The following is a 12,997-nucleotide window of genomic DNA, read 5'->3' on the forward strand; positions in this document are numbered from 1 at the left end:
TCTGGTGGTCATAAACAACAGAGATGAAAATGTGAGTGTGTTTGTCAATGAGTGTGTGTTAGTAAAGAGCCTCTAACTCAACCTGCTGTGACGCTGTCAATTGGACCTGCTTCATAAAGTTTGGTTTTGAAGTTTTGTTTGCAATAAAGTATTTCAACAATTATTTATATTTAACAACACTCCTTTACTACAATAGAAAAACTGAACGATGAACAGAGAAATGAATTTTGTTTCTTGTTGAGTACCAGAAATTTGTCAGAGACCTCAACAACATGAATGACGAGTCCTGGATTGGTCTAAAGACAGAGTCAACAGGAAGAAGCCATTATGAATGGAAATGGGTGGACGGATCACTGCTGACAGAAATGTGAGACATTTTAAAGTTTATATTTCTATCACATTCCCATCAAAGCAACTGCTTTGTCTGTTTGTGAGGAGGTGTCACGCTGCTTGATCGTCCAGCACTACAGTTATTGTACTATATATACCACAGTAGGTCACTAACAGGAGGACCACGATTTCGACTCTCAATGCAGACATATAAAAAGAGGTAAAAAGCGAGTGACAGACGGCGAGATGATTGAGAGTGAGGAGTGGGAAATGAGAGGGAAAGAAAGAAAAACGCTAATTGTTAAGATGTGTTGACATCTCTGTGATGTAAAATTGGGTGAGACTGTTCAGATGTGAAACATTAACAAAGAAAAAAGGAAACTCAAGCTGCTACTCTTATTTTTTAAAAATTAAGTACTTTGTTTTTTTTCACCATTTCATTTTTAAATGAGACTCTTCTTTTCCTTAAAGAGAAACTCTTGCCAAAAAGCAACCTAGGCTTTATTTGTGAATGTGTATGAGTCAAACCTTTGTGTAAAAGCATAATTACGACAAAAGAATGACTTTTAAGATTTACTGTAGTTTCGTTTTCAGGCAAGCTAATTTTCAGTGGAGTGCTACGGGCACTCTTACATTAGCATCTAAATTGCTATTTTTAAAACACCAAGAAGGCACGACAGAACACGAAACCTTGCTTTAAATATCACCAGGGTCTCTACATATGAACACAAGCATTGAAAACATTGTTTGTGTACACAAAAGTAAGATTTTGAACAACTCACTTTAGCAGCTGTATCTTCAGCGTGCCGCCGTCATGGCAGACAAAAAGTGTCGATCGCCCCAAGTGCAACCTAACAGGAAGGCTTGAGGAGCGGTTCACTATTACGCTCCTTGCTTATACTTTTGCACAAAGGTTTAACTCAGATGGTGATACAACTACTAGGCTACTTCAATATATATCACACTTGATTATAAAACAAGTTAGACATTACAGTGTTGCAGACCTTTACTTGAGGAAATTTTCTCTTATTTCGAATTGAAAACAAGCGGAAGTTTCGTCCCTGTTTAAAAGATAAACATTTTCTTTGTGTTACAGCGCCCAGGCACCAGGACTACAACGTGCTTCATCAGACCACTACGCAGCATCCTGCAATCAACAAGGACAATGGATACAAAGCGATTATAGATATTATAAGCACTATATCTGTGAGAAATGTGTGTCTTGCATTCTGTGACGTCAGAAGTGTGTAGTGTTGAGATCAGCTCTGTAAACTCAGACACATTTACATGTATTGTGTGCGACATGCTCAATAACCTGGATCACTCATATTGTTCCTCTGCCTTACATGCTGTATAATCTGACTGGAAGTGATCCAACACAACTACATGTGTGTTACTGACTTTGCAGGATTATCACAATAAAAGCTTGTCTTCATGTTGCTTTAGCTGATTCATAAGTTTGTGTTCAGTTCCATCTGTCTGTGTTCATTATGTGAAAATAAAGCCAAGTTGTGTCTGAGTCCTCTTTGATACACCAGCTGCTGATGTTCAGTGTGAAGCTTCTACAGGAGACAGAAACATGCTTGAAGGTTCATGTTTTGCCTCTTTAGTCAGTGTAATGTGCTGCTGTCCAATGATTGAGAGAGGGGACTATAGTTCATATCTGTAACCATAATAATAATTGTCATCTTCCACTATGATATTGACATTTTCTAATCTTAAACAAAGCCCCAAGTTCCACTTCAGTTCAAGTGTCTTTTATCTGGATAAAATCCAGCAGTACTCCATTCCGGAGGGTGGTAGTGCACCTACAGTTGGAAATGCCATAAAGAGTCACATGAGAAAAAACTTACATTGTAGGTTTAGTTATAACACCAATACTTGGTCTAACTGCCTATAATGCACACATATACATAAACCAATTAACTTCTAAGGAGGCAAGGACGGATCACGAGTGAGATACAAGTAGTCTTCCATATCAGAAATCCTCCAAGCTACAGTATAATATACGATTCATACAGTTCAAATTTGACTGAAAAGAAACCTAAATATATACCCTAATTACCTTGTAGAAAAAAAAACTCCACAATATATATACATAGTTTTTTTTTTTTGCAATAATATATATTTTCAAATTTGAAGGCATATTTTCTTCTTGGCCTCTCATTCACACTGCTCCACAAAGATGGTTCAGGGATTAAATAAAGTATCTAACTATTTGTATCCCATTAAGTTAAATTTACTGCCTGACTCTTTACTCAACAGTAAATACCAGACTGAAAAAGAAAGGCTGCTATGGTACACACTGTCTGGCAACATGTCGAATGGCACACAGCAGCACATGTGCTGATTGTGTATCTGTATTTGTGGTTTGTCTTGCTGCTACTTCCTTGATGCTCGCTTGTTAAAAAGCTGCCACACTCCAAGAGAAACAAACAGCACGAACAGATTTGGTCTCATTCACCTCTCAAGATGTCTACAGACATTCAAGAACCAGATTTGAGTTTGAATGTGATATATAACAAAGGGGACAAAAAGAACTGTGCAGAAACAGAGGAGAGCCAGGTGATAATCTATGAGAGTGAGGACGTTTTGAAACACAGACAGGCTGATCTTTGGCCACAGAAATTCAGTAAGTATAAAATAATGACAAAAAACAGATGAAGAAGTTTGTGCATGTTTGATTAAATATTAAACAACATCCCTCTTTTTTCCACTTATGTTTCTGTCCGTGAACTGAGACTTGTTTAGATGTAATTCAGTGCCACTTAAGTTAAAATGTCAACTTCAAATGCTTCATGATAATATGCTTTACTGTACTTTGCCTCTGTGTGACCACGGACCCAAAACAATCTCCAAGCTGTCCGTAGAAGACATTTCACTATTGGAAGCATTCTGGGAGTGATGTATCTGCTGATTTTGGCTGGGATCTTCATGCGCTGTGAGATTATGCTTTCCATTTTATACATAGCAGTCTCTAACATGTAGATGTATATAAACAGCCATCGAAAACTTGCTTTTAATAATGTTGAAGCAGGATTATCGTTAAAGCAGTTGTATGAACTAAATTAAATGTATGTAGTGATTCTTAAAATATTCAAAGCTGCTCGCTAAAACTTACTCTTTAATATACTACTTGATCTACTGAACTTCTTTCATAATCTTTCATGGATTGTAAAAAATATGAAAACACCGACAACTGAGTCTGAAAATCCTGACATTATATCCTGCATATGACTAAAGAAGAACTGGGCCCAACACTGCTCAACTCTGGTCACAAATAATTAAACTTTAATAATGTCTTAATAAGAGGATCACATGCAGCAGATATTTAGAGGATGAAAAACATAGTGAACAGCTTTACGCCCACAAGCTGCCGCTCATATCTGATTCTGCAGAGTAGAAACCACGTCTGACGGCGACACAAACATTCTGTGAGAAAGTGCATGAAGAGTTATAGTTGGATAATTTTCTTTTGAACAAATAAGTCCTAGGCTGAGACTTTAAATCTTTTATACGCCGAGCTCCTGTGCAATTTCTGCAAATTCATTGTCCATTGTATACATATCAGTCTCTAGCTATACTCAGTTTGTTAATTTCCTGACATTATGTGATGCCTGGTGCTCCAGGAAAGTGTGCTCAATGTACATGTACAAACAGAGGCTGCACAATGTTGTTGTACAAATCAAGTATTTGGAGAAAATGTGCAGCATTAATGAAGTAATGCTTCATATGTATACTAACTATTTCCATTAAATAATCTACAAACAAGTAGATGTATTTAAACAACCATCAAAGTAGTTCTGTTTGTGTTTTTAACTCTGTTTTTACTGCATTGTTGAAGTACAGTGGAGCTTAAATACAAGTTTGATGTGAAACAGTTATTTACTGAATGTCATTAAATAAATAGCCTGTATCGAGTATCGAGAATCATGGAACCGCTTATCCCTTTCCATGGGGTCGCGGGGTGTTGCTGCTGGAGCCAATCCCAGCCTCGTCTCAGGGCGAGGGCAGGGTGCTCCCTGGACAAGTCGCCAGCTCATCACAGGGCTCACTGATGAGCAATGTGGGGTTCAGTGTCTCGCTCAAGGACACTTCGACATGCAGCTCAGCCCTGCCCACAGCTGGGATTTGAACCAGTGACCATGTTCATGTGTAAATAGAAAGACAGTGACCTTGTTGGAAACATGCGTCTGTCTGTTAGGCTTAAACTTACCTGAATAAATGTTATCGAGTTTTTTTTTGGAGTGTTTTATCTGAAATGTGTGATTTTCATTTGTCTGTTTTTCTGTTTTGTCATGTTACATCTGAAATGTTTGTTTTCTGTATTGTTGATCAGTTTTATAAAAGACGGTTTTCATTTTTCTCATCTATTTGTGTCATGTTGTGTTGTTTGGAGTTATATACATAAATATATATCCGTTTTCTTTCCAACAATCAGTGCACCTAATAAAGAAAGTCTACCTGAAATATTACATTAATGACTCTTGCCATTGTTTTGCTTTAGTGTGTGTGTGTGTGTGTATGGCTGTGAGTTGACTGCAGGAATCTGTCTGTCAGGCTGTTCCTGAAAAACTTACCTGAATAAATGTCATCAAGTTTTTTTGCTGTGTTCTGCCTGAAATGTGTGATTTTCATTACATCTGAAATGTTTGCTTTCTGTATTGTTGATCAGTTTTATAAAAGACTGTTTTCTCTTTTCTCATGAATTTGTGTCATGTTGTGTTGTTTGGAGTTATATAAATACATATATATCCGTTTTCTTTCCAACAATCAGTGCACCTAATAAAGAAAGTCTACCTGAAATATTACATTAATGACTCTCTGTATGTATGATTAATTATTGGCATTGTTTTGCTTTAGTGTGTGTGTATGTATGGCTGTGAGTTGACTGCAGGAATCTGTCTGTCGGGCTGTTCCTGCAAAACTTACCTGAATAAATAAAAAAATACAAAAATACAAAAACAGACAATTGAGATGACCTCTGACATGCCCTTACAGTAGCTGAGCCAAAGCAGAAACAACGTAAATACAATGAAAGCCACTGAGTATCTGCCTTTGGCTCAGTGAGAGTAGGATTTAAGAGCAACTTAAGAGTGTGTCAGGTTTCAGCTCGCGGATGGTTTCAGATGACCTAACAGATATAAGATGGCACAGCCTGATACGAACTGCATTAGACAGCAGAAATGTGCCACTTCCTGTTTTTACTCTAGAGCTGTGGCTTTTCACACTGTCGCTGTTTCTCAGAATAAGTTCATAAAAAAGATTGAGTATAAACTCACCACAGGGCCTGGCTCTCCACGATCACCTCTGGCTCCTCTGATCCCTGGGCCTCCCTGTTTGACACAAACAAACCACAGAGTTGGTTCACAATCAACACATTGAGATCACAGAGGCTGCTCATATTATCAACATCTATCCTGAGTGACCCGATCACAAGTGGAAAGCTCTGAGTGCAACAGTCAAACCACATCGGTTTGGGCTGCATGTGACCACATGTCTACTAAACTTTCATCCTCTGTGAAGAAAGAAGAAGGCGTCACAACAAGAAGCTAAATGGATTTAACACCGTCTGTCCATTGAACTTGTAACAACAATATCTCCTGAGTTGTCGTCTGAGCAGAAAAGTAACAAAACTTTTATTGATTCATTTTGTATATTTTCTTCTTACTATTAGTAGTTCAGTTCTATTCACTAGTTAGAATGATCTGGACCTGTAGGATTTGAACTTGAAACAAAGGTTTCAAACTTAAAAGTATCGCTTCATTTTCTGAGTTGTTGAGTTTGGAAAATGCAGTTTTTGACAAATTCTAAATCATCTTTGCCTTTTTGTAAATTCAGCATTAAATCAAAACATGAAGTTGTTTGTTTCCTTGTAAAAAAAGGAATTGCGTAAGGAATCTGTGTAAAACTATCACAACTTTTTGTTACACTGGTGTATGTTTATCTACCTATAGAGCAGGTAAGTGAGATGTGATCACAAGTGGTCCCTCAAGACGCCTGTTACTACCACATGTGAAGACAAGCCTGCTGTAAAGTCGTCCACTGGTGATCGAATCACTCAGGACAGATGTTGATACTGCACACTGTCTTTACAGAATGACCGCTAATCTTACAAGCAGCAAAGCTGACAAATAAGCTGCAAAATGGAAACTAAAAAGAAAATTGCATTGAATAAACTTCAGGAACTCAAACTGTACATGAAGATTATGACGTGCAGGTGATGTTGTGTGTGCTTCGGTTGTTCACTGCCTGTTTTCTACCTGCTGCTACATCTTATGTGCCTGAATATTCCTGAAGAATCCTCTTTGATGAGTAGGTCTGATCAAGATGTATACTATTATCTATGTGTATTTACTATATGATCCAAATCAACATTAACTGCTTGTGAGTGGGTTTTTGTTTGGTGTATTTGTGTGCGGCTCACTGGAGGTCCAGCAGGGCCGGGAGGGCCTTTGCTGTCCTGGGTGCAGGTGCAGGCTTTGGGCATGGCTGGGCAGTCTGCCTCCTTCCTCTGGATGACCACAGCATGATGAGGATGGCACGAAGACAACAAACCAATGAAAAAGGGAAAAAAAAGAGAAAGACAGAAAGGAAAAAAAAAAGTGACAATGGTATGAATTGATAAAATAAAGGAAGCAAAGTGCAAGTGTGACTTAATCATCATGTAAGACACGAATCTCTGACATTTTCCACATTACTGTGACTGTAACGTATATTCAAGCTGACAGGGGAAGAACTTCTGTGACACTTTTTCTCGGTGGAAACAGGAAATAACTTGACTTGGTTTTATACGCTGTTTCCTCCCACAGATTATAGATTATCAAGTTACCATTAAAGACACGGTGTTATCAGGTTTACAGAAGAGAAGATAAACGTAAAGTAAAAATTATGTACAAGATGCAGTAAATTACTTTCAACAATTACTTCACTGCTAAAGTGTCGTTCTGTGCACAGACAGAAGAGTAAAGAGAGGTTTAGAGAAATAAGAACTTGAACTCACCAGACCAGGAAGTTCGCAGCATTTGTCTCTGTTTGCCCACGACGTGCTGCAGACGATGTCAAAGATCTGGAGCTGGAACTGCAGAGGAGGAAAACACACACAGCACACTTTAACAAGACAAACCAACAAAATGTACATGAATAAACTGACTGAACTGAATGGAAGCATAGAAGAACATTGGAGGAGTTTCTTTGTGTTTCAATACACAGAAAAATCTGTTTTTGTGGTTTTAGTCAACATATTTGTACTCATGCAGCGATCAATAACTATCTACTGTCTCCAAGCAAATCGGCTCACACAGGATGAGACAGTTTTATATGAAGAGGGTAAAGCAAATGATCTAAATCAATACAGTGAGAACCACAGATATAACCTTTTTTTCTGTTTCCTTTTCCAAACAAGCTGCTTACATTACCCACAATGCAATTTAGCCAATGAGTGACATCAATGGAGCCAATTTATCAGATGACATAGCTTCCACTGGAGCTACTGAGCTCTTTTTCACATCTGCAGTAGTCCTCACTAAAAGACCTGGACACACACTAATGTGTGAAATTTGTGGAGTTTTCTCTGCCACAGTGGAGGAAAGTACACAAAACCCAAGTAAAACAAGTGCGTTAACAATCGACAGAATTTTAATTAAAATGGTGTTATTTTCATTTCAAATGGCACGAATAAATTCACTGACGATCTCTGCAGCTGCTATAAATCACTCGCTGCCCTGAGGTATTTTATTGCTGCGCAAATTAATCATAATCCTGCCTCTAATGCTAAAAAGACAGATTACTTCAGGTTTACAGCTGTTCTTTGAACCTCTTTGCGAGTGTCTGTGTTTTCGGTTTGTCTAATTAGGTGTGGCGAATTCTGAGGTACCAAATTAGAGTATCAGTCAGGACCGCCCAGTGATTCATGGGGTTTAAAACACAGCGGGAGATTATAAACCTCATCTTGCATTATAAAAATATTCAAAGAACCAAAGAGCACATTCAGCTGCTCCTGAAGGCCGTGTAAGAAAACCGTTTGTCCTTCAAGAGAAGCTGAAATTGCTTTTTATTTCTGCTTTATTTGTGGTTCAAGATGAGAAAACATAGAACTATATTAAGAGGGAAGAAAACTGTTGTGCTCAAAACTATGTAAAAGTAACACTATAACCAGCAGGATGCGCCAAAGCACCTACTGATGCATCACACCAGTCTATCTAAGTAAACTAAAATAAATATACTCTGTTTGGAACAGTAGTTTTTTTTTTTTTAGCATTTTAGCTTGAAAAATGACAAAAATGACTCATGATAAAGTCAGGACTCCTGATTTTTTGAATGATGTGCTCTCTTATTTCTGACAGATGTTCCTTTAAACACAGCAGCACTCGGCAGATGTTCTTGTGTTGCTGCATCTAATAATGCTACAAAATCCATCAGTCCTCTGAAAACACCTGGATCTTCTGAGCGTTCATTTTCATCATGGCCACGCGCAGCGAGCTCAAACGGACAGCTGACCTTTACACAGTCTATCATTTGAGACAGGATGTGCCTGTTTGTGTCAAAGTCCTCATTGTCTTCAGATCCCTATCCTGAGTCCTTCAAAGTGTCTATATGTCCACATGATTCTTCTATTCTACCTCTACTGATGAGCTTCCTCTGCTAATTAAACAAATGGAGAAAAATTAGGAAACTAGAATTTGAAAAATTTAAAAAGCAGAATTGACAAGCTGTTGAGAAGTAAATAATAATACTGCTCATGAACCTTGCACTCGAGGTTTGCAATGTGTTTTCAAAGTATACATTTAATAAAAAGAAGGCTTAGCAGCTGTGTTAGCGACCTCTTAAAGGCACATGTCTCACCTGTGATCAGTAATTTGCTCCTTCTGTAAAAATAACAAACTCAACTGCACATTTTTTCTTCTCACACAACTGTGAGCGGTGGAAAAAATGTTCAGAAATGACACTAGTGGGGATTATATGACACATAAGTGGAATTCCTCAGCTTCAGAGCAGAGTCAATGTCAAGGGTTTTCTCTTCAAAGGGAGATCAAACCAATCAGTCACAAAGTCGGCTTCTCTGCTATTTCTGGAGGAGAGCGGCTTGAAATTGATTTGTTTGGATTCATAAAGCTGCTCGAGGAAATGGCTCTGCTTTGATGAGAAGAAACTGAACATAGATGAAACCTCTGCAACAGCACAAAATCAAATACTCTGAATTATAATTCATGCCGTTACTACTGTTGCACAGAGCACATGAGCGGGTATCAGTGTGATCGAGCCAATCAGAAAGAGTCTTTTTGTTTTAACTGGGAGGTAAAAAAAAGAAAAGTTGATCCATGGTGGTGATGCTGATGGTCGTCTTTACAGCCAGTAACAGTAACAGCCTTTACAGCCAACGACTGAGGTAGCTGAAGTGTGTGTGTGTGTGTGTGTGTGTGTGTGTGTGTGTGTGTGTGTGTGTGTGTGTGTTCTATCCTCACCGGTGCAGAGTTGTCTTTGTTCCCTCTGGACCGAACCATCCTGCCCAGGACTTCCACTCCGTCCGTGGTGATGTTTCCGGCTGCGTTGATGTTTTTCTCGGCCACCATCTTGCAGTCGATCACCACCTTGGCGCTCGTCTTGCTGATCGCAATGTGGAGCTGTGTGAGAGAAAACATTCAACATGCTCACTCAGTCACTCAGTCACCTGCTTCATGTGATAAACACCTGAAGTATTTCAGCAAAACAGCTCATCAGCTTTTCCATGTTTCATTCAGAATGAGGACAGAAGCTGAACAGTATGAATGTGTTAACTTTTCCTTATTACAATTTATGTATATATTCTATGAGGAGAATCAGTGTCTTCCTCATTCCTACACTTACAGCCTCTACAAGGTTTCAGCTGTATTTTAATGTGGTAAACAGCGCCCTCTTCCTGCGTGGTGCTGAGAGGAGTAAAGCACAGAGTAGAGGCTGATCATGGCTCACAGTCCAAACCACATTGATTAACATAAACATGATATAAATGTTTCAGATTTAGCCAGAAGTCTCATTTATATCTGCATCCCCCGGTCAAGCTGTCAGACATTAAAGGTCCTCTTTGTAAGAAAAACTAATTTTTGAGTCCCAACTCATCAAATACTGACGCGTGTGGATGGTGACTGACTTGTCCTACAATCCCAGAGTGTCATTATTTGATATCTTCCTGGAATACCTGGAATCAAGCACCTTCTCTGCTGGATTTAAGGTGTTACATAATATTCTAAAGTTAAGTAGGTGTTAAAATGCAACTCTTATCATTTGCATGTCTAATTGCTGTGAACGTTGTAGTTTTGGGCAAGAAATTCAAACTCAGAAATAATAATAACTATTATTCTTTCCATAACTGAATAAACAAGGTGTTGTCAGAGGACGATGAGGTCCCAAGACAAGGTCTGAACTAGAAAGGTGGCAGGGTCCGCCAAATTTAAACAAAGTAAATCCTTTAAGGTTAGTGTGTTTATTCAGTTTATTTAGTTGGTTTCTTCTGGTTAACATTTCTTCCCCCCGAGCTACTTCGTTCCCATTTCAGTCTCATAAAAAGTCTTAAGTAAACATCATTTTCTTTTAGGGAGGCTCTTAAAAAACATCTGATTTTCCAGTAGAAAGGCTTGAATTGTGTCTTCAAGGATAAATACTTTCTGCAAAATGATCCACCTATTTTCATCTTGAATACAAACAAACAAACAAATGAAATACAAAATATCTGTTTGTGAAGAAATGTAACCTGATTTCACTTCCAATGCCTTTACAGCTCCTCCACCTGCAGCAGAGGCAGAAATCCTGAGAGCAAATGAAACTAAAAGTTCCTCTGTGAGTGACACTGCTGTTTGTAATTACACATGCAGGAAGTTCTGTCACCATCGTGGACAGTCGAGAGCTGAACCGTGAGGCGGATGAAACACCACCTGTCTGTGCTGAGTGGCTCCTCGACACCGTTACCCTCCTCTCCTCTCCTGTAACGGAGCTGCTGTCAGTGATTAACCTTCCTCTGTCAGCTCGCCTTTTGTGTGACGGGTATTAAGAAGAGTTTAAGCAAACGACATATTCGCTCGCTTGCTTCCTACAGCAGGCGGCGGCTTTATTTACAGAGAAGGAATAACTTGTGCTGTCTGTGTGCTTATCTGTTTTCCTTTTCTCCATTTTATCTATTTAAATCTGCATGTCCTATAGGCTACGATAACAGTTCTCAGCAGTGCACATTAACTTATTAAAATACACCATGTTTGTTCTGGCAACGTGTATCTTCAAAATGCAGAACACACATCTCAAAGGAAAACAGGCCGTAAAAATAAAATGTGTGCTCTGTAATTTTCATCACATATTTCTGATCGCAGTTGTGACATACGGTACATGCATGACCTGAGTTGGGATAGTCAGAAATAAAACTCAGTTTTCTTTTGTTCTTGACACTAAAAATGAAATTCTGCTGTTTTTAGAAATCTTAGAAAAGACCTTTGTGTTCAGACCAGAGAGAATAAATTCAGCTCTTTATTTTTACTTGTGCCAAGAAATGCATGTTTCTGTTTACTTCAGCAGCCGCAGATGGTTGTACAGCCTGCAAATTACACAGTTTAACAAACAGCAGGATGGAAACTGTTAATAACCTCAACACCCTGTAACAGTGAGCTTCATTTCCACGGCTGTAATCAGCCTGTCAGAGAGGGGAGGCAGTGTGACAGTTTGATTTCTCCTCTGGTTAATGTTGTTTTAAAATAATAAGTGAACATTATTTTCATCTGCTAATAGACCTAAAATGAAACTTGTTGGAGTTTACCTGAAACCAGCTTACACACTTTTTATATACAGGTGATTTACACCTGCATATAAACCTGATATAAACACGGAAGCCAAGTCGCAAGTAAGTCGCTCCAAAGTTAACGGGCCCTGACGGCAAAAGTGTTGTTATCATACACGATAAACTCTTGTGTACTATTAATCATACATCAATTGTTATAATAATTGTTGATAATTCATTTCTACTTTTAGGACATCAAGGTCCAGATATGTTCACTAATGTGGCAGCAGATGAAAATATATAAACATTGAAGGTTATCTTTAAGCGAGCTGCAATCATGAGCTCTACGTTCACTTGTGTGTTAACAGACAGCGACACGTTCCCTCTGACCTGCATTCACACTGCAGCGCTGTAATATAAATCCTGTAGAGAGTGTGAAGTGTGAGGCAGCACAGCTCTATCAGTCTGACAACCTCGCTAAAGGAAATTTATACACTGATGTCTTATTTCCGAGCAGTCAGCTTTTAAGGAATTAAAGAAATCCGACAGCCGGAGAGATTCAGAGTTTATCTAAAAAAATATGAAAGCTGAGGAAGAACTGAACTTCAGTAACCCACAGGGGAGCATTCAACCTTTTAAAGTTAAAGCATGACAATCATCACAGTCGGTGTTTCAACAGGGAGGGATGTCCTCCGGTCCATAATCACATAAACCTGTACGAATGTCACACAGATTCTTCAGTTAGCCGCTGCAGGTGCTGGTCCTCGGGGATTATAAAACCCACTATGTATGCAGTCACACTCACACACACAGCTTTCAGAACAAAAGGTGAAAAGGTAAGCAGCATAAGCTCTGCTGACAGCAAGCAGACACAAGCGACTGCAGATCAGTCAGTGAGTCCCTCAGCGCTGACACACTGACACTAAC

The 12,997-nt window shown here is 38.9% G+C and overlaps 1 protein-coding gene and 1 long non-coding RNA gene across 25 annotated transcripts in view; one reads left to right on the plus strand and one right to left on the minus strand.

The window, feature by feature from the left end:
- LOC119016679 overlaps positions 1 to 2,054 on the plus strand; it is a 10,896-nt gene extending 8,842 nt beyond the window's left edge. Inside the window, exons 6-8 of the long non-coding RNA XR_005074230.1 lie at positions 1 to 31; positions 249 to 367; positions 1,427 to 2,054. The exon at positions 1 to 31 is cut by the window's left edge and continues 112 nt beyond it. This is a non-coding gene — a long non-coding RNA (uncharacterized LOC119016679). The remainder of the gene's footprint in view (positions 32 to 248; positions 368 to 1,426) is intronic.
- The window catches only part of LOC119016673 (collagen alpha-1(XIV) chain), a 181,318-nt gene that overhangs the window by 67,236 nt on the left and 101,085 nt on the right, over positions 1 to 12,997 (minus strand). For 22 of the 24 annotated variants that reach the window (XR_005074221.1, XR_005074226.1, XR_005074225.1 and 19 more), the window contains 4 exons: positions 9,795 to 9,953; positions 7,334 to 7,411; positions 6,758 to 6,844; positions 5,613 to 5,666 (listed from right to left, as the gene is read on the minus strand). Coding sequence is in view for 15 of the 24 variants with exons in the window: in XM_037092778.1 (XP_036948673.1) it covers positions 5,613 to 5,666; positions 6,758 to 6,844; positions 7,334 to 7,411; positions 9,795 to 9,953 (378 nt within the window). In the remaining 9 variants the exon portion in view is untranslated. Of the gene's footprint in view, positions 2 to 3,599; positions 3,763 to 5,612; positions 5,667 to 6,757; positions 6,845 to 7,333; positions 7,412 to 9,794; positions 9,954 to 12,997 lie in introns of those variants that run through there. The other 2 variants (XM_037092784.1, XM_037092785.1) reach the window with 2 other exon arrangements.

The sequence above is a fragment of the Acanthopagrus latus genome, chromosome 3 (genome assembly GCF_904848185.1).
Source record: "Acanthopagrus latus isolate v.2019 chromosome 3, fAcaLat1.1, whole genome shotgun sequence".
In the NCBI taxonomy this organism is placed as follows: Eukaryota; Metazoa; Chordata; class Actinopteri; order Spariformes; family Sparidae; genus Acanthopagrus; species Acanthopagrus latus.